The sequence below is a fragment of the Amblyomma maculatum genome, chromosome 1 (genome assembly GCF_055883805.1).
Source record: "Amblyomma maculatum isolate TAMU_Amacu chromosome 1, ASM5588380v1, whole genome shotgun sequence".
In the NCBI taxonomy this organism is placed as follows: Eukaryota; Metazoa; Arthropoda; class Arachnida; order Ixodida; family Ixodidae; genus Amblyomma; species Amblyomma maculatum.
In genome coordinates, this window is record NC_139344.1 from 55397211 (window position 1) to 55418737 (window position 21527).

A 21527-nucleotide genomic window follows, 5' to 3' on the forward strand; every position below is an offset into this window, starting at 1 on the left:
TGCTACGCTGAATCATTGTTAATTGGCAAATACTGATGAATCAGTACACAGCCATATGTGCAGCCTTAAGCCATGCATAACCAAGAATTGCATTGAGGCCACCAGGCAGCTTATTGCCACTTGCATACTGTATGATGTTATGCATGGCATTGACATCACATGAGGCACAGCACTTAGTCAAAGATATATTGACCTCCGAAGCAATCAGCCTTCCATTAAGTTGACAACTTGCTCCCTCAAAACAAGATGAAATGTGAAGTGCACGCAGTACCTATGCATAAAAACAAGACTGCATGAATTGAAAGCATATCAGGTTTATGTTCTATTACCCTAACCTCTGTGCCATTCATTACATTAACTAGGATTAATTACTTCAAGCACATAAGGTTCCTTTATTTTTTGCCTTCATTAGGGAAGAGAGAGTGAAAGCAACAGTTGAATTTCCCTCTTTCCCCTCCCGCCCACATTTAAATGTTCCAAATAACCCCCCCCCCCCCTTTCCATTTTTCTTTTCTCACAGACACACAGCCAACATAACTCAGGCCTACATAACAATAGATGACACTCAATGCACTGAATCAGCAGGCCACAGAAATATAACCTATCCACTGCTCAGGGTAATGTCACTAAGTTGTCGGTTATGATATATTACGCTGGAAATTAATAACTACTATGCTGTTAACTCTGGAGGACTTCCCTGATACAACTATCACTCTAAACAATGACTATGCGCACAGAAACATGCACATGGTAAAAAAAAAAAAGAAGAAAAAAAGAAACTTAAGCTGCAAAAACATTTCCATTCAGGTTAGCGATGGGGAAGCCTGTTCTACTAGACAGATCATTGCTTTTTGTGCCAGCTATAACAAATTGTAGTTTTGATCAATATGGTGTCCAGATGGTCCACATCAATCCAAACTACTCTTTGTTACAGCAGACACAGAAATCAATGATCTGTCTAGCATGCAGGCTCTCTACAGTTGATAAGCATGCCCAACAGCTTTTTATAAACAATCAGAAAGAACACCACTCTTATATATAATAAATAGGCCAACAGCAACGAAATTTTTCACTCTGTAAAAGTACATTTTCTGGCAGTATGTCCAGAGAGAGTACAAAAAAAAAAAAAATATGGCATTCATAATTCAAGTGTGTTGCAGGAATCCCTCACAAAAACCATCGCTTTTCAAACCGAAACTGGAAAATGGGCAGCCATTACCAAGATCCAAAAATGACATACAAAAATGTGCAATCAGACCCTCAGGCACTGTAGTAAAGGCATTTTGGCGGCTTTCTGCAGCTTGTGGAATCCTTAGCGAGTGGGAACGCATTATAATCTGGTATTCAGAACGATACGAACCTTTACTTGATGCATTTACACCTCTGTAAAGGAATGCCAACAGCCAACACCAAATACAGTTTGTTTTGAACTATGTTTCTGTATTTCTGAAGTGCATGAGATATGTGCATTCTTGCATGCTAAGCGCGTTCGTGCCCCTGATGGCTACACTGAACTGGGGCATGGTAATCACGGGAGCAATTAAAAAAAAAAAAAAATTCACTACTGTAACAATCCTAGGACCTCCAAGCCATGTTTATACTCCCAGCTTTTTACTGCACTGCGTCCGAAGTATGTTCACCCACAATGGGGGCCCGGCTTGAGGACAGTTTTCGAGCGCCTGTTCCTACATCATATCCGGCAAGTTGCCCAACCCCGCGACACGCCACCAGGTGCATACATTATCTGCTACACAGCTAATAAAATGCTTGTAATAATGAAACTACTTTCCTATGTAAGAAATGTAAAATTTCATCATGAGTAACTTTCGGACTCACAGATTACATTAACAGGCACTGTAACCCAAAATAAAATTTCATTTCATTAAATCAGCAATGGCTATCCAAAATCTTTATTACTGGATAAAGAGTGAACTACTTGTCTTGGCTACACAGGCACAGCCGGCCTAGTGAGACCTAATATCAACATGGCAGAAATTTAGTTAACAAAAATGTAACATAGGCTTGTTTATTATTCATAGCAAAGAAGAAATACAGAAGTCAACAAGGTCCAGACAATGGGAAAAACAAAACAAGGACCCTTTGTGGTATCCTCTTTAAGCTCTTTATGCACTAAGAATTTAAGCAGTTACACCTACCAGTTCAATTTCTTTCCACTCTTTTACTAAAGAGGAATAAGAGTTTACAATATATAACACACACATTTCTTAGGGAATTCAAATTTTCTGTGCAGACAGAAGGACATAAGAGCAAAGTATGAGCAGAAGACCTGGAAAAATCAACCCTCAATCATTCATGATACATAATCATCCATTTTGTAACTAAACCTATCACAGGAGTAGTATGAAATGACAGTCTGCTTATCTATGCTTGCAAGTCAGATAAAACAAAAAAATGAATGAGAACTTTACAAGAGCAGAAGATAAAAATTACAAGCCAAAAATATGAGGATGAGGGAAAGGAACTCTCTTTGCACATTGCAAGTTGAAAGAAAAGCTAAGAGAAAGCACCAACTAACTGATGCTTTTTATTGCAACACTACAAAAACCATCAACACAGTACAAATAATTTGGGCATTAGATAAGGCAAGCTTTCCTTGTTTACAATACATGCAACTTTAACAAAAGCTGTACTCGGGGGACACCTTTCTGTGGCACTGCAGTAGAAGTTAAAGAGCACAAGGCGATGGCTTCCACAAGCTTGCAAGTCTTACAAGCTTTCAGCCTAAAAACCGACAGCTTACAAACGACCACTTCAGTGGCACAGAAAGCTGACCCAAATTGTCGGCAAGGTCACCTTCGCACTATAGAGAATGGGTTCAATACCAATGCATGCATAGATGTTAGATAAATGCGCCAATATTGGATACATCCACACATGTTGGTATATGCACACATCAATGTAACAGACTGAAACAAAAAAGGCCAGCGCTGCTGCATCAATGCACTGAAAACAGGCAAGCGAGCAATATTAAACTTCAGAAAGCAAGCCATGTCACATTGAGCAGCAGTTCTCAGGTAAGGGTCTACAGAATCTCCAAGATCCTTAAAGCTCTTGCTATTTAATGAACTCCCTTACTTTTCTTCGCTACACCACAGGACTAAATGGTGCCATGTGCACTTGTGAAAGCATGACATACATTGAATCATGCCTGTACAGGGACTTGCTTGTATTTAAAAATGGTTGTCAGTTCAGCATGTGGCAGCACAATGCATGGACAAAGTTACAGAATAAGTTGGTACGGTACATCTTGAACTGCTCCTTTGCACGCACCCATAGAACTGGACGAACTCATGCTTACAAAAGGCTCCTATGCAAGGTCACAAAACCATGCTCTGCAACCATGCAAGAAGGTGGTGCAGGTCACTGAGAAAGTAAGGACAGCAAAATGCATTGAAGAGTGGGGAAGGAAAGGAAAGCGGCAAACGTTTACAATGCATGGACAGCAGTCGCAAGAAACAGAGACATGGTGGCACTGTGGGCAGTTCTCCTGCTCAATTTTAGTGTGTCTTCCTTAACTATTGCACTCTAAATGATGCCGAGACTGTGGAAGATGACGCCGTGTTCAAGCAAAGCTTTGGTTTTTTTACTTGGAATCACTCTCATTATATTCATGCAGATGTAACACTTCCCCCAAGATGTAATCGACATTGAAAACGCAACAACATTAAATGTGATAACTTAAAATAATTGTCACATAGCAGGACGTTAAGAGGGGTGTGGAAGGTGTTTCTGAGTTACTTCTAGAAACCCACACTTATATATTCAGTAAGTAGCCAGTTAATTACTAGATAAGCATTCTCAGAGTGATTCCATGACCAACAAGTGGTATAGTAAAAGCCTTCCTATAGTAAAAATTTTTGCTGGTCTGAGTGACTCTCCTATAAAAAGGTTTACTGTATACTCTATCAGCGCTACTTTGCAGAAGGTGGTAAAAAAACACAACTGAGAGTAACGCTTTTCAATGTTATGAATTAAATATCTCTTAGGAGCACTCCTGAGCACCACAGAAGTGGTTAATCACTACACAAGTTTCATGAGCACCAGGATGAAGAGTTCCAAGCTTGTTACAGAGCATGAGGCCCTACAATCAGACAGCGTCATCATCAAGATAAATCAAACTTAGGCTGCAAAATGAAGGCTCAGATCACCATTAGATATTTTACCCATAAAAAGCCTTATAACATGAGGAAGGAAGATTGGCAGCGACACTTAAGACTGTTTACAAGTATGAGCATAAAAGCATTAGAGTTCCACGGATGAAATGTTTTCGAGTGAGGTTTTTGATATGTATTAAAATTCTTTTTACTAGTATTATATTTGATGAGGATGTGCTTGCATATTTGATGTAAACTGTCATGCTTTATGTGGTGTCTGGGAACCGCAATCACCAAAACCTTGGTTTGAAGGCATACAATTGGGGGCACATATGTCGTTGGTTTGAATCCCTGTTGCAACCTAGCCTCCTACAAGACTAGCAGATGTATCCTATATTCAACGATTAATCAGATGACCCCACCCAGACCTATGTGGGTTGCATCCCAATTTTGAAAACAAAGTCAGGAGAAGGCATACAACTGAAGGTATGTACGCAGTCAGTTCAAATCCCTGTCGCAAGGTAGTTCCCAACTTGACTAGCGGATGTGTGCTAAACGAAACTAAAAATCTTATGACACCACCCAGAACGATTTTTATTATGAATGGCTGCCTCACAATTTTGATGCAAAACTTTGGAAAACTGCCACCACAAGAAAATCTACCAGTGGTAAGCATGCAGCATAGACTGCCATGTTTGGCATGGTCTAAAGTGGCAGTGGCCTCAGTCGTGGATGGGCCTGAAGCATCATGGACGCCTGGCTGCTTGCTGTGTGCGTCATATGCCCCCCACCCCATTTCATAACATCACGCTATTACATTACCCTATTTTCTTACCATCGCTTAGATATTTAGGAACATCTCGCAACAACACAACATGCGCCATCAGCTTTTCCTATAATGCAACAAGTACAAAACTGCACCTCTGCATAACTATCCAGAACTGAATTTTCATTGCTATTACACAAATTTTGCCAGATTGTACGTTTTTGTAAATTGATATCCCATTCACTTTATGTTGACAGTAAAAATGGGAAGCATGCCTTGTTCAGAGACTGTTGCAATCGACACTGCTTGTATCCTATAATTTATCGCAGTGCTTTAGTGAAAGGCACCAGTGCCATAACTTCCACCCCCCCCCCCCCCAAATCCTTTTGAGTATTTTATCATGTTCAGACCTCTGCAGGTAAGAACAGTACTTCCACGCACTGCCTCCTCGTTTAACACGTTCACTGTGTCGTGGCCCACCAGTGGGTCACGCAACGCAGTCCAGCCGTGCTGGCGAAAACAACGAGGCGTTTCTTGCAGTGCTGCGACGATATGTTTCCACAAATGCATGAAAATGAGTTTCCACTATCATATCACAGATGGCGGTAGAGATATAACAGATATAACATTTCGCAGATAACGAGGAACCGAGCGCACAGCAGGATCGTCTCTATCGTATTCGACCCTTGATGGATAAAATAAATTGCAATTTCTGCTCAGTGTTGGAGCCAGGCAATGAGATTGTCATTGACGAAACGATGATTCCGTGGCGTGGGCGCCTCGCCTTCAGGCAATACATCCTAGGTAAAGCCCACAAGTATGGAGTAAAGCTATACAAGGCCTGCACGAAGGAAGGCTATACATTGAAAGTGCAAATATATGCCGGAAAATCTGACGCCATAGCGGGCATGGGGCATGCCGAAGAAGTAGTAGTAAATTTGATGGCTGGCTTCACCGGCTGTGGTCGCACACTTTTCGTAGACAACTTCTACGCGAGCATGCCGCTTGCATCACGCCTGTTGAAGGATGATACATTTTTATGTGGCACTCTCCGGTCTAACTGAAAGGGGCTTCCGAAAGAAGTTACAGAAGCTAGAGTAAAAAAAGGGGAAGTCGTCGGTCTTGAATCCCACAACGGCGTAAAGGTGCTGAAGTGGTTGGATAAACGGCCCGTTCTCATGATGACAACGACTGCTGAGCATGGACGCCAGCCTTGCTGATACCGGAAAAAAAACGAGAAAGAGTGAGCCGATCATGAAACCGCGCACAGTCCTCGACTACAACACGGCGAAAAAGGGCGTTGACTACAGTGACCAAATGACGTCCTACTACTCCTGCCTATGGAAAGGGCTCAAGTGGTATAGGAAAGCTGCGGTGGAGCTCATCGTTGGAACTGCAGTTGTGAACGCATGGGTTGTCCGTTCAATGGTGGACGGTAAAACATCGCCAATCATCGAATTCCGCGAGGACTTGGCACGCGCACTTTTTGCCACAGCCGAGATTGAGACCGAAAGGACACGCGGAACAAAGCGCGCCCATACGCTGGAACAGGCCGATGGACCTGCACGGTCTGTCCGAAGGAGATGTACTGGATGCTACGCATCGCTGAGAGCTCGCAGAAGCCCAGAGCAGGCAAGGGTAATGGCGAAGAAAGTTATTACATTCTGCGCAAATTGCGAGGGAAGGCCATTTATGTGTTTGCCACGTTTCAATCTTCTGCACGAGTAGAACTCCTGAACATAGACTGCGGTTTAGACATTGTGAGCTGGTGGCACGTAAGGCGTTTAGTTGCAAAGGCTGTGACTTGAACTGTTTTTTTTTCTTCAGAAAATTATTCTGGAAATATCTCAATAAAATGTCGAGTTTGAGGTCTAATTCTTGTGTCTTGGTGCTTAGTGAATGCTGAAACGCAGGGTCACGTGGCGTTGCCCACAAAGAGGAGCTGGTCGGTGCGTAGTAAACGTAGCAGGCAATGGCTTCAAAACGCAAACTCTTTATTGTGAAAACTCGTGCATGCCCAGTAAAAGAAAGAAGAATCGAGGGCGCGAGAGCAACAAACGCCTCTGGCACTTGTTCGGACCAGAACGACCGAAACTCTTGGCCACGATCTAATTACATAAAGCAGAAATTTTGTCAACAGAAAGGGCGCCGTTTTTCAAAGACATCCTCGAGAACTTGCTTCAGTCGCGTTCATTGGGGGTGAAGCGAGCAGAGTCGCGGTAATAAATGACTCAATAAATTCTCCAGGTGCCCTATGCTACAAGGATCCGTGATCCATTTGGTTCTTTACATCAGGTCATTTTTGTTCGATGACGTAGCCGTGCTATTCAAGCGTTCGTGGGAAGCGACTTGACTATTGGCTCATTGGCGACCGGACCTCGCTATTGGACGCACCTTGCAGCCAATATTGAACCACAGCGCGCAACGAATGGCGAAGGCTATCGTCAACGCAGGTATCTGCTGCTTTTCATTTCTGTGATTGGTCGATCGTCTGTCAGGCTTAATTGCGTCACGCGAAACAGAGTGGAAAAGGGGCAATAGATCCTTATAAAATGCAGCCCCAGAGGAAGCAACTTCCTGGAAATGCACGGGCCAAGTGAACCACTTGATGATTTTCTGCGCTAGCATACATGATTGAAGTAGCCCGCGCGAACTGCGACTGAAAATGCCAGTACAGCCATCTTTCAGCAGGCAGAAAAAACAGCCTCATAAGTGTGCCCCACCGGTGTGTCACGCCGCACCCGCGGAAAGCGTCGGGTGACCCACCAGTGGGCCACAACGCACAGAGATCAAAACTATAATAAGGGGCTACGCAGTGAACGTGTTAATCATGCATGTCCAACTGTGTACATCAATAATGGAAAGCCAAAGAAACAATTCTACGTTCCCAATACTGCTCGTATTCAGCCCCCAACAACAGACCATACACAGAATAGAACTTATGATCTGCTATACTGAAACTGTACAAATAGAAATGGCTGACATGTATCGCAGCAGCTTTGATACTCTGCACATACACACACAAATAGGCCACAAGAAAATCATCACAGATTACAAAGGAAAAGATGGGCAACACATGACAAAATATTTATTTTATTTCTTCACTGTATTAGACCTGCACTGATTGCAAGCGAACTATATTGTGAAGATGACAAGCCTGTACATAAAATTCATTTGTGCTAAAAAGCTTCTTGAGCCTTTCTCTAGTGTATAAATGTATACCAGGTATACCAACTAAATGTGACCAAGTTTCTAAATAATACAAAGTGGCCTAGATGAGTGAAGCAAACTTATACCCCAGTCAAGCGTGCAAGTTAAAGTGCACTTCCGCGGAGTGCACTTTGCAGCTTGAAAGAGACATTACGTTACACAGTGCTAAACGGGAAAGCGAAGTGCACTCGCATAAGCACTCGTTGGTACGAAACTAGCAACTGAAAAACATGTTTTAAAAAAGAAATTGGAACCTCCAAGCGCGAAGTTCAGGGAACTGCTTTATAAAGTAGTAAAACATTTAAAAAATGCTTAAAACTTGACACCGGGCCATGATTCATAGACCCCTTATCAACGAACACCATGAACAATAACAACCGCCCCCTAACTGAAAATGGCGTAGCCGCAGTGGCGCACCACTCATAATGTGGAAGTTGCGTACGCGGTTAGATCACGTTTTTGTTATTTGATATTTTGCAAGTCACTATTATAAAACATTTCATCAAATGAAAATATGTACAAAACACGTAAAATCAACTTGTATACATATCTTATTACATAATACATTTGTGACGAAGAAATTTCTGCCGGCGAGGCTACGCGCTCAGCCCTCGAAGTCTGTTTTGCGAACGCACTCCGACCTGAGTGCACTCTTTGGCACGTGCACTTATGTTACACTGTTTAGCAGCGGTAGAGTGCACTTTTCGTAAGTGACACTCGCCGTAAGTGCACTTTATTTTGCGCGCTTGACAGAGGTATTAGTGCCACTGAGAGTTGTGTGGCCTAGTCCGCAGCTATTTTTTCCACTCTAAGAAGTTAGTTAAGACTAACTATCCAATTTTTTAAACTATGGCTTCATGAAGTGTCAGCACGATAGCTGATCACCTAAAAAAAAAAAGCCAGATAATGTGTTTACAAATGGATATCAGTTATGCAGCTCCCTGTACTGGCTCTAAAAGAATGCACGGTGAATTCAATATCTACTACTTTAAAATAATGCTATTTGAGTACCCACAGGCGTGTTGTCAGACAAAGAAATAAAATCAGCTAATCTCTAGGACACTGTCTCTGACAGGGTCCTGCATTTACAATGGGCATGGGATATAAGCAGATTTTTACCTGCAAAATAGTCTGGAGCACAAGGGTAGCTCCCCTATGAGGTGGCAGGTATTTTTTAGGGGCGCTTTCCTTTGGGCCAATAAAAAAGTTATGTAAATGGTAACTTGTTGAAAAACATTTCAGACAGCTGTTTTTCAAGGTGATTACGCAACCTTCAAAATTAGGCCTTTATCCCAAAGTCAATGTCTGAGACGTTAGCTAGTTACTCTCAACACATCTGGCAACTTTACAGAATGAAAAAAGTATAGGCAACCTGCAATGGAGTTTGCCAAGACATGTGGCGCCACCTGGCGGCCGACAGGAGCTAACGCTGAGGCGGCGCAGAGACAGACGACGTGTACGTTGCGGCCACTGTGTTCCTTCTGTGTTCGCATTTTTTATCCCATTGAGTGTGATTTACTCATTTAGTGGCTTCAGTGGTCTCATGCGATGCTTCTACTACTACGAATGTGAACAAGAATAAAAATAAGCGCAGGGGCAGCGAGAAAGACAGCCACAATCGCTAAGGAAACCCAAGCGTACCGCTTGCTGTGGAGAACCTGGGGAAAATGATGAGAGAAGGGGATAGTGGCTGTGAGAGAGTAATGTAACTGAAATTCGTTTTGTCATGAGGCCAATGGCGTACAGACGCCAAGGAGCTAAAATAAGACGATTGCTCATTGAGCGGAGGAAATGGCATAAACTTCTGACTCGGGGAGCCGCACGCTGGTTGGAGCACTCTCCTCAGTATGTGCTCCGCGCTGTAAAATCTGGTGTGTACTGGTATATGGTGTGCAGGGTCGAGTGACATTGTCCTTCTTTTAAAGGACGTATCGTCCAAAAGAGCAACCAAGTCGCGCAGCCGTAGCATCGAATTCCAGCCGCATTTCATCGGTGGCGAAATAAAAAAATGCTCATGGGCTCTGTGAACCGGATTTCTAATGTGGTGTCTGTTCGGAACCTCAAAGCCAAAATATGTTAAAAACTGCCGATTACAGATTTGGGTAAGCATATTTATTTGTGAATTAGTTCTTAAGATGCTGAAAAAGTCGGACTGGCGGAGTGTGGTGGCCCGTGATACCGTGTACGCGGAGCATGGAACTTCATTCTATCGTTCCGCGCCAAACATTTCTTGCATCGACTGATCAAGCTGGTCAAGAGTTTCTTGTCCCAGACAATAGACCATTCATCACTAGTAGCAACAGTGAAAAATCCTAACTCTATATAACAGCCTCATTTACGGAAGCTTTGTCGTCGAGTGCCAGCATTTCCCGCCGGCTTTCCCCAAGCTTGAGGTATGGAGGTACAAAATGCATGCCAGTTTTCGTTGATGACGCACGCTACAACTGCACAGTGCTTGCAATCGCCACGACATCCGTAGCGGGAACCACACCTGCCTTCCTGTAACCACTGCGGCACTGTCGAAAGGTGCACCACGAAAACAAGTGTTCATCATGGTATTAAACTATAAAATGAAACTGTGACGAATTTATTATGCTGCTGTAATCAAACAGCAAGAACAAAAAAAAAAAAAAAAAGAAACGGCAATCAATTTCTTCTCAGGTTCTCTTTGCACTTTCAATGTTTGGGTATGAGGTATGAATGTAATAGGTAAATAAAAAGCTCAGTTTACATCAGTCAACATTTTTCATTCATTTAATCATTTCTTAAATAAATATTGCTACAAGAAAAATAAAAAAAAAAACCTCCGTTTACTCATGCGAAATTCAACATTGCGCGTGTTTGTTCCGTCGCGAGCGGCACACACTTCGCGGTGCCATCGACACCGTTCACGTTCTAAACATGACCATTCTCGAACAGGCGGTTTCCTTTCGCCAGTGTTGGTGTTTGGAATTAGGTCTGTAGGCATTCGATTGCCTTAAAACTGTAGAAATTGAGCGCCGAGATGCTTCCCGCCGTACAACGCGAATGCAACCCGACCGTGCCGGCCTCCTAGCGACACCTGGCCATTGCAGGTTGCCTATGACAGCCTAGGCCACAAGGACTATCAACAACACTGAATAGGTTTCACCTGCCTAGGACACTGCTTTTTTATATATATTTATATATTTATATATATATATAAATATATAAATATAAATATATAAATATATATATATATTTATATATATATATTTTTTTATATATATATATATATATATGTTTTTTTTTAATTGGTTACATATAGCTGGGACACCTGACAAATTATCTGAGCTTGATTCTCAATGACAAAAAAAAATTTTTAAAAATGGCCACTTTTATTTCTGTTCTTACCACTGCTGTGTTCAGGTGATGAGTGCAATGCATACCTCTGGAAATGGAGTTGTCGCTGCTGCTATGCCTGGCTCCCGAAGGCAGGCTGTCAGTGGTGACCAAGTTAGAGGTGGCATTGGCCAGGCTCAGCTTATGGCACACCTCAAAAGCCTGCCCAATGGTGCGCACCACCCGCATGGCCTGGCTCTGTGGCGATAAATAACCACAACACATGCTTCAGCAGACTGAAACTGGCACCAAGGCAATATGATGCCCTTGTCCTTCACTCAGCGAGCCACTGCTACACCGAAACACATGAACAGTGCCTAAGCACGGCTGGAGCAACCCCCCATGCACTGAATGCAGCATATGGCGATTTCTCTCTAATAGAGTAGAACCCAAAGGGGTATAAGGGCATGTCAGAACACCTGCAAAATAGTAATTTCATATAGCAAAGCATGTGAAAAAATGATCAATTGTTCGAACTTTTCATAAACAAAAGATCATTGTTGCTTGGCTATATACTTGCCCTCCCCCCACCCCCAACTATAATGCCTAACGGCACTGTGGGATTAGGCATAAATAAATAAAATAAATTAACCCAAATGAACTCATGTGCCTATCAACACACAACCCATCTCTCACCCACCTTTCTTTTTTTTTTTTTGTCAGATAACATATGGTATTAGCAATGCATATACAGGTATAGTTACTTGGCACAACAGACAAGCCTGACACCCAGCATACAAGAAATGAGTGTAAACAAATGAACCCCAAAGCAAACCTGGCCTCATGAGCATGTAATGCTCAACCCTTTGTGACATGGCACCTGCGACTGTGCATGTGGCTTTTTGAACTTTTTATCAAAGTACCTAGAAGTGTTTTCATGCACTTAGCGACACCGGCTACATTTTGAATCCCTGCTTGAAAAACTGGTGAGGGCATTTCTTGCCTAGATAAAAAGATCGATTTTCAAAAGAGAGGAATAAAGGTAGACCATGACGTTTTGCAATGCGCACAGAAAGTGCTGTCGCGTGCTGTAACTTGTTCTTTATCTCATGCAACAGAATGTTTTACTTAAACACACTGTAGTCAAGTTTTCACTGAGGAAACTGCCTTAAATGGAGAAAGTTATCAATTGGGTATAAATGTGTTTTTGTTTGTTTTTTAGGCACAACGCTATGATTCCTTGAGTATGTAAGTGCGCAGTGTGCATCAATTTCTAAAGTTTTCAAGCCATTCATGTTATTTTTGTTAAAAAAGAGGCTCCAAACAAACACACACACACACACACACACGCACACACAAAAATTTTGATATTTTTCTTAATAGTAGAACATTATGCGTGTCTGAAAGGATTAATCCTAATCCCATCATGCAAAAATTATGGTGCATGTCATTCTCCACCCCCCCCCCCCCCCCCCCATATCATGTCTAGAAAAAAATTCCTGCCACTTCATACTAATTAAGAACTTGTATACTACGAAACTGCACAACTTGTAGCAGCATTAAGCTAGAGAACCTTTTCAATACCTTGTCAATGGACTGCTCCATTTTTTTAAAGCTGAAACGGAACAAGTGCAGTGGCAGTGTTTCTTTCAAGTGGCTCCTGTTACCCCCTATCATTCACAGAGATTACAGAAAAATAAAAAAAAAGGAACAAGTATAGAACAAAGAAGTGAAGTGTCAATGAAGTGCAATTTGGAGACAAAAATAAAATGACGATACAAAGAGCAACATAACTTGTCGCCGCTCATGTGAACATATGCAAGAGAGACGTTCAGGTGCCACTGAAGAATGGAATAACAGCAGTGACAACTGCAGCAGACCATAAAATTCCAGAAACGATGTCACACCAGAATCATTAGAAAAATGCTTACAAAGTTACAAATAGCTTGGTTATTTTTATGCAGTGGGTACCACTGCCATAATTTACCTATGTTTTAACAAGCCTCTACACTGCATAAGTAATGGAGATAATACATCAAAAACTAAGTGAAAACAAGCAGCTTGCTTCCAAACCACTATGCAAATAAAATTGGTTATAATATGAATGCTGGGGATTTAATTAAAATACTTAAATCAAAATCGAAGATGCTTAATTTAAACTGCCATAAACTACTAGTTTGTCTGAATGAACACTTATATCTCGTCAACATCAAATTTATTAAAAATGGTTCCTTCAAACTCGGAGCAGTTTGAAAAAATTTCAGCCTCCTTCGAATTTGAATTATCAAGAGTAAAAACTGCATTAGCAAATTGCCCAGCATGTCTGGCTTTCTTCAAACCAGCATATCTTAGGCAATGCACCAAGCCTGAGGCATGAAAAAAGAAAGGGGACGTCAGCTGAAGCAACTTAAAACACATTAAGCAAGCATTAATAGAATTACGTGAAGTATAAACAGTACATTATTATTTACTCCTCTCAACACATTTCTGTACACAAACCACGTTATACTGGAAATCAACACAAAACAAGTATAAATATCCGATCTGCTCAGTAAGAGTTTAGCAAGGTTAAAGAAAAAAAAGGTGAACGCAAAATCCAAGTCAAGTAGGCAAATATAGAACTTCTGAATTCCATCTAGAATAACTATGATATGCTGACATGCATAAATGAACTGACATGCGTAAAATAAAATAGTTGGAGCACAATGTCCCTCACCTGGAGATCTATATCCTCTAAGCTAATGCTTCTCTGGAGACCTGCAGTTCTTGCTAAATCTTTTTTCGAGATGCACCTTTTTGCAGCACTGACAGAATTTTCAGCATTGCTGTCGCGAGTCACATTCTGTGCAGCCTTGGTTGAAATACAGCTCAGGCTTGCCTTGTATTCATTGTCCACTTCAGGTTCCCGGAAGCTGATTTTCTTCACCACCTTGTTTGTCTGTAAAGCTGACTCTTTCTCTTGGCTTGCCTTTCCTTGCTCTGTGCGAGAGCCTGACCTTCCAAACTTTTGAGAGAATGCTCTACGCATCTTTGAGTTGTGTGACTTTTGCCATCACTTTTGACAGCTGTCCATATCACCATGTAACGAGTTTGTTTCTGAATCCTTAGAGTCCCTTATGGCGAGGATAAGCTGGTAACTCGATTAACTGGACTGGCACGAGCCATTACAGGAGCTCTACAGGTAGGGAGACAGGTGCAGCAACAAATGCAGCATTGTATCTAAACTTGGCAGGAGCACGACTTCCACTATGCGATGCCAAAGCAATTCTGCATAAAGATACTTAATGCAAGTGTCGAAATTACTGCCAGCGCACAAAAAAAAAAAATGGGTCAGTTTCATGAATGCACCCAGTACACACATGCTATGTGCATCATAACACAGTCACTTTCTTTTCCCTCTTTTGAGAAAGCACATCACCCCACATGATGGAGTTCCATCCCTCAGGTCTGTGAACAGATGGGCCAGGTGCACCGAGTGCCTGCTTCATTCGTGCTCAGTCGTATAAACGCTCCCACAAGGCACTTCAATACACAGGTTAGAAAATGGCCTCGATCTTCCTTCAGTCGGCAGCACAAGAGGGCATCTCCTCAGGCCTAAGGCGCATTACAACAATGTGATTTACAAAATGCGTGACAAACAGCTACGACTGCAAGCAGAATGAACCTTAAATAATCCCTCCCATAAGCTCACACAACACAAGTTCCATTTCTTAACTGGCCAGCCGAAGAACCGGAGGCAGATTGCCCAGCTTTACGTCAGACGAGTCGTGAGCAAGCCGGCCCCTTTCCCTAGCCATTCTAAATTGGGCCCTCTCCCTCGCAGGCACTGGAATAGCGCGCCGCCGACCCTCGAGGGGGAGGCCAGCAACTCAGCTCCGCCTCTCTTCCCTTGCTCTGCGACACAGGCAGAGCATGAGGGCGTGCACTTTGTTCCTGGCAAGCTGTAAAAACAATCTGAAACTTGTCCATCTGTGAGCAGCTGCCTCCTTTGTCGCTCACTTGTTTGTTTCATTTTTATTGTGCATTCTAGCTAGTCTTTTTGGCTCATAACACTGTGCTAGGAACTACTAGTAGGCTTGTGATCCACTGTAAACAAAGTGAAAACAGTACAGTAAAAATGCCTTTAAAAGGTGGCTGTTAGCTCAACCTGTCAATTGATCAAGCCAGTAAAAACGAAGGGCTTTCTCAAAAAGGTGTCTTTTCTTGCATATTAGCGCATTTGGTGCTGTACACAGGGCACATAAAAGGGCTTTCCGTAGTACCAATTTTCAACAATGATGAATAAAAAAAAAAAAAAACAGCACCCCAAAGTGCTGCCACCTATGACAATACATACAAGTAATGTCTAACAAATATGCGCGCAGCACTAAAAACAACCTTATGAATCACAGCAAACAGCTGCCTGGCCCACTTGGCAATTCACCGGCTCTGGCAGTACGACCACTCTGCACACACCTCCAGTATTTACTGGCTTTAGCACCGAATGGGTTAATAACTACTTACATCATTAATTGCCATACATTTAGGTCTGCAATCTAGTTTATCAAAAACATGCTTTTGTTTACGACATGTCTTAAAAATACAATAATATGCTACAGCTTTCTGCAAAACTATTGCAAAAAGTTAAGCAAGCACATTAAGGTGGAGTGAGACTGTTTTACACACACAAAAAAAAAAAAAAAAAAAAATTGTTATCTTTGGCAACCTCATGATAGAGCACTTCTTTAGCTTTCAGAAAATATATTGCACCTGGGTATTTGCAACTTCAAAAATACTTTTCTCATCCTCTTTCATGGTCATCAATTGGAAAGGTGATAATTTTCACTGGCTTTATTTGCAATTTTCTTAAAACAGTATCTTTGGAAACTTATATATATTTTTCTAAAGACCTATATTATGTAAGAAATAAACTTTTCCATAGATTTCAATCAATGCCTTTTACATGAGCAGGAGCAGAACAGAGAGCCAAAATTTGTGCATTTATGATGAAAAAAAAAAAATCATGAATGACAATTTCATGCACCAAGAAAGAAAAAAAATCATAAACCCATTTCTTCCTGAAAGCGAATATTTCCAGTCGTGGTTGTGCAACATAACCATTTCTAATCTTTTACAAAATTGCAGGGTTCTGCATTCAGCATGTCTTAAGGAAACAATATGTAAGTGGGAAAAAACAATACTAAATAAAACTTTTACCTAGTTTTGAGCTCTAATGCAAGAACTTAGCTAGCAAATCGTAAAACCATAGATTTTATTAATATTACTCTACAACAGTCGGAAGCATTGCTAGAAAAATGCTTGTGCTCAAGCTGAATGGCTAGGGGAGCAAATGAAATGGCAAGTCCTTCCCTAAAACGCCAAAGCAACCTAATACAAGCTCAAAATTTTGTTAGTGAAGTGAAAAGTTGGAGTTAGCATGCGGAGGATGTTTGCGGCATCAAAATGCCGTGTTACCAGTGCATATTATCTGTCACATGCCAAGCTGCTAAACTTGGTGGAAGTAAGCAACAATGAGAGATAACCATACAGTAAAAATTTCGTTATAATGCAGAAACCTTGAAAATCTTCATACTGCACATAATGCCCATAACAGAAGCATTCTGCATTGTCCTCCCATTGAAATGAGAACATCATGTTTCCAATGTGACCCGACGTCATTATGCCCTGCAGCACAGCGCCTTTGCCACTGAGCTACTGCACTGGGTAATGTGAAGAGGCTGGCAGGTCGCTTTTTACAGAAGTGGTTCACGTAGCTTGCACAAAGGTGCAATAATGCACATGCGCCTTTACAAACTGCAAACAATATCATGAATACTTTTATACAACTGGGAGGTAAATAATATTAAAGAAGTACAGACACTTCATTTTTGGGTTCGTGTTTTATCTTCTGAAACGATGCGTGAGACATTACTGTACATGGATAACCTCATGATATTTGCCTGCGGCCACTAAATAATTTGTAATCAAATTTCTTTTCTCACCAGTTTCAGTTTCGGTTTTAATAGCCAAGTGATGGCTGTGACGTCAAAGCCAAGTCTAGGTCACATGAAGGATGGATAAAACAATAATATATCTGTTCCTGTGTCGTTTTAATTCAGCAGAACACAACAGCCAGCCTGCCTCAAGGACACGAATTACAAAAAGTGAAGAGTCAGCGAATATATCGCTATTGTTTTATGCCGCGTGTGACCTAGACTTGATTGTGATGTCACAGTCATTTCTCGGCTGCTAAAACCGAAACTGGCGAGTAAAAGAAAATTCAAATAAAAATTATTTAGCGGTCGTAGGCAAAAACCGCATGGTGATCCATATACAGGAATGTCTTGCGCATCATTAACAAGAAGAAAAAAGCCACCAAAATTTTGTGTCTATATTCCTTTATATGAAACAAAAGGCTACAGTAATAGCTACATTATTTGTAATAAAATTGCTTCATGGTGGCTACGAGTATTGCATGAACATCTCCATTATGGGCCAGAAAATATAAACATAGCCTTGGACAGAGCACTTTTCTCATATGTTCCCTAGCAACGCATGAGTTGCATTCTATGTATAGTAGATGCCACTCGTGAGCTTGCATAAAAACCTTTTTTCCTCTACGCAATGAGAGGGAAGAATTAGAGTGCCTAATGCGTGTGCCACGTGCGTGTGTGTGCAATGCGTGTGTCTTGTCACTCAAGTACACGCTTTTTCTTAACAAAACTAAGGTACTTTGGTTTGCTATACGAGGTTTAACATCGCAAAGCAACTCAGGCTATGAGATACGCCGTAGTGAAGGGCTCCGGAAATTTCTACCCCTGGAGTTCTTGCACTGATATCGCACAGTACATGGGCACCTTGTTTTTTGCCTCCACCGCAAAGTGGCCGCTGCAACCGGGGTTTAGCAGTCGAGCGCATTAACCACTCCGTGACGGGGCACTAACAAAATTGCTTAGAAAAGAAATAAAGGCAACATTTCGTTACCTATGTTATATATATACACATAAATAAGTTCAGCTTTTTATCCATAATATTTCATACACCTACCTCAAAGCTAACCTGAGCTCAACTTAGTGCTAGATGAATAAGAGCTAAAAAAGTAATACAAGAACTATAGTATAGCAGAAGTTAGTGCAAAAAATTGAAAAAAGACATAGAAGAGACACACACGACGATTCATAAGCACCGTTCAAATTTTTTTGCTAATTGTTTCTATACTATGCACAATCAACTAGCCCAACAACACACGCTTTTGCACTGAACAACAATCAGAAAAGTCCTGTTCACAATTCGCTAGAGGTTCATCCAGACATCTGCGCAGCACTTAGGAAAGCTCTTAAAAAGATAAAGAGCATTTAGCCAAAAGAAGGAGGAGGCTATGTGAAAAGGAAAAGCATGGTATCTGAATGTGAGTGGACATGTCAACCATGCCATCAGGGAAGAGATTTATGTCGCTTGTGAAAGTGGGGAAGAGAAAAAGCAGTGCAAGTACAGGTGTGATCATAATAATATGGCACATACTTTGGTGTTGGCACTTTATATTTTACATGTTCCATGGATAAAATATGAAGGCTCTTAGAATGTGGCTCTTAGGAGCTTGTTCCTGGTTTAAGTGGCGTCGTCGTTGGCATTGATGTGATAAGGCGACCCAGGAGACCAGCCCATGGCACTTGGCACTGGCCAACATAGGGCACAAAGTTATGCTCGGGCTCCCGCAACCTGGCGCAGTCATCCAGAACACAGACATCTCAGGTGGTTTGGTGAACGGCAGCACTGGGATCTTGAGGGACCCAATAATGCTATCGCATCCTACACCTAAAGGCGAAGCTTAAGTGTAGCCAGGCTAGGGTGCCCCGTGTGACCATCCCAGAAAAAATGGCAAATGGCAACAAATGGCAACAAATGGCAAAGGCTAACTAGGGGCACAAGATTTTGCGCGGCCTCGGTCAATCTTCCATGGCCATATGGAATATTGACATCTTGGACAGTTTAGGGAACTGCAGGGTAGGGATCCTGAGGTGTTCCTTAATGCTAGGTATCATGCCCATTAGAGTGAAGCTTCAGCATCCATCAAAATTTTTTAATACATTGAAAAAAAAAAATAAAAAATCCCGTAGAGTAACAAAAAGAGAGAAAGAAAAATGGCCAGAACAAGTGGATGCGTGCTTCTCGCCCATGCTGCTGACAACAAAGACGCCAAGTTTTCTGCAAAGTAAAGAGCTGCACTCAAATTTCGCCTTACTGAGTATGCAATTATCGGTGTCAATTTTTTGTGGGTTATATGCTAGTACACTATCAGACATTGCTAGTATAGCTCATAATACACAGTGCTATCCAAGTAGGAACATGTTCATTTCACTAGTTACCATCAGTCAGTGATCTCATTCATGTTATCCCATACTCTCTGCTCATGCTTTCATCAAAACACTAAGTACACAAAAACAAAGCATTATGTATGGGAAAGGTACAATACTTCCTTCAGAAGTCAGAACATTTTCAGCAACCGTAAAAATCTCCTTTCCAAACAACACATGAGCTGCACCTCTTCATATTCAGGAAAATAATGCTGCAGAACGGATGACCAAGAGGTATTTAAAAGTTATCACTAGTAAGAACTGACAATGTCCCAAAAATGACTGCTTCTTTAACTCTCGTTCTGACATACAAAACGGTTTAATGATGGCCAGACACTTCTAAAACATTCAACATCACATTAAGGAAATTAACTTTACACATCAATTATCAGTTGTATGTCTCTTATCTGCTACAGAAGGTAAATTCAATTCCAGCTGCAGTAGTCAATATGCAAGAAAAACGTTCAGAATCATAACGTAGTACAGAACATGATAGCATAACACAAATACATGAGTACAGCTCACAGAAAAAGAATCATTCTAAAATGCATTTCTGATGCAAATGGCCCAGGCAGTGTCCCCCACAACTGAAGAGCTCCAGCGTGTTTTTCTATGCATGTTGCATCACAAGTAACAGCTGCTTGACATTCTTCCGAACTACACTGCCAGTTCATAGAATATTATTTCACTGAATTTCTTTACATTTTGGCTCTGCACTGATGTGTAACTTTGTTGGCTCATAAGTATTATCAAAAAGCCAGAGGTATAACTGTCATTTTTCACCGCATAGATTCTTGCACCTATGTGAATCCAAACAAATGATAAGGTCCCCAGAAATAACTTTTCTAAATTGGTAAAACTGCATCATAAATGAGTCTCTGAGAAAGATTCACAGCTGGTGTGTTCAGTGGGGAGTGAGCATTAATCTTGGAAAGATATTTGACGTGACTGTTTGTAATAAGAAAGAACATCTAGTTTTCCCATATGCAAACAGTAAAACCAAAATCTAACGAGTCAGCAAGTTGCAGTGCTTCAGCATCACAATCACTAGCAACCTAAACTGGAGTGAACATGAAAACCATGTCTATGGTTTTGCGCATGTAAAACTCAAAGCATATAAAGCTATCATCAGAATAAGCATCCATAATCTGGGACCCTTATCAACAGTACCTCATCGATAAAGTTGAACAGGCACAAAAACTTCCAGTCAGATCTGTTTTCCCCCACCTGCTGACGACACCAATTGGCAACTGCTCTGCTCGCTATAGCACAACTCCAAGATCTGAGCACAAGAAGAAAAACAGCCTTACTAAAGTTTCTGTATCAATTGCATAATAGCAAATTAAACTATCATCTGCAACCTCCTGCTCACCTATATGCAATTATCCCCTACACACCAAGAGTTGATCTCCTTAAGTATTCTTTTCTCCCCCAAAACAATAATAGACTGAAATAACCTTCACTATCAATTATTTTCTGACATAATGCCATGTTCAGCTATATCTAGCTCAATCCTATGTAGCCATCGAGCAACTGTGGTCACCAACAGTGCCGGCTACTGAGCTCTATAAAAGCAGCTGTAAGGCCCAGCCTCACTCTTCTTGGTAAATTGTCTGACACGCATGTAGACGCACTCGTCCAATAAACGTCCAGTTTGCTATTGCTCGCTAAAGTGCCCGGCTGCCACTTCATCGAAATGCAAAGAACAAGTACATAACACATAACATCAACAGAGGATTTTGCATGGAAATTGGGTACATACGCCCGATAAGAATTATGCTCCTTTTTATGCTTGTCAATTCT

The 21527-nt window shown here is 41.5% G+C and overlaps 1 protein-coding gene across 1 annotated transcript in view; it reads right to left on the bottom strand.

The window, feature by feature from the left end:
• The window catches only part of LOC146202403 (carboxyl-terminal PDZ ligand of neuronal nitric oxide synthase protein-like), a 50274-nt gene that overhangs the window by 24371 nt on the left and 4376 nt on the right, over positions 1–21527 (bottom strand). The window contains exon 6 of the mRNA XM_084588151.1: positions 11499–11649. Coding sequence (XP_084444277.1) covers positions 11499–11649 — 151 coding nt within the window. The remainder of the gene's footprint in view (positions 1–11498; positions 11650–21527) is intronic.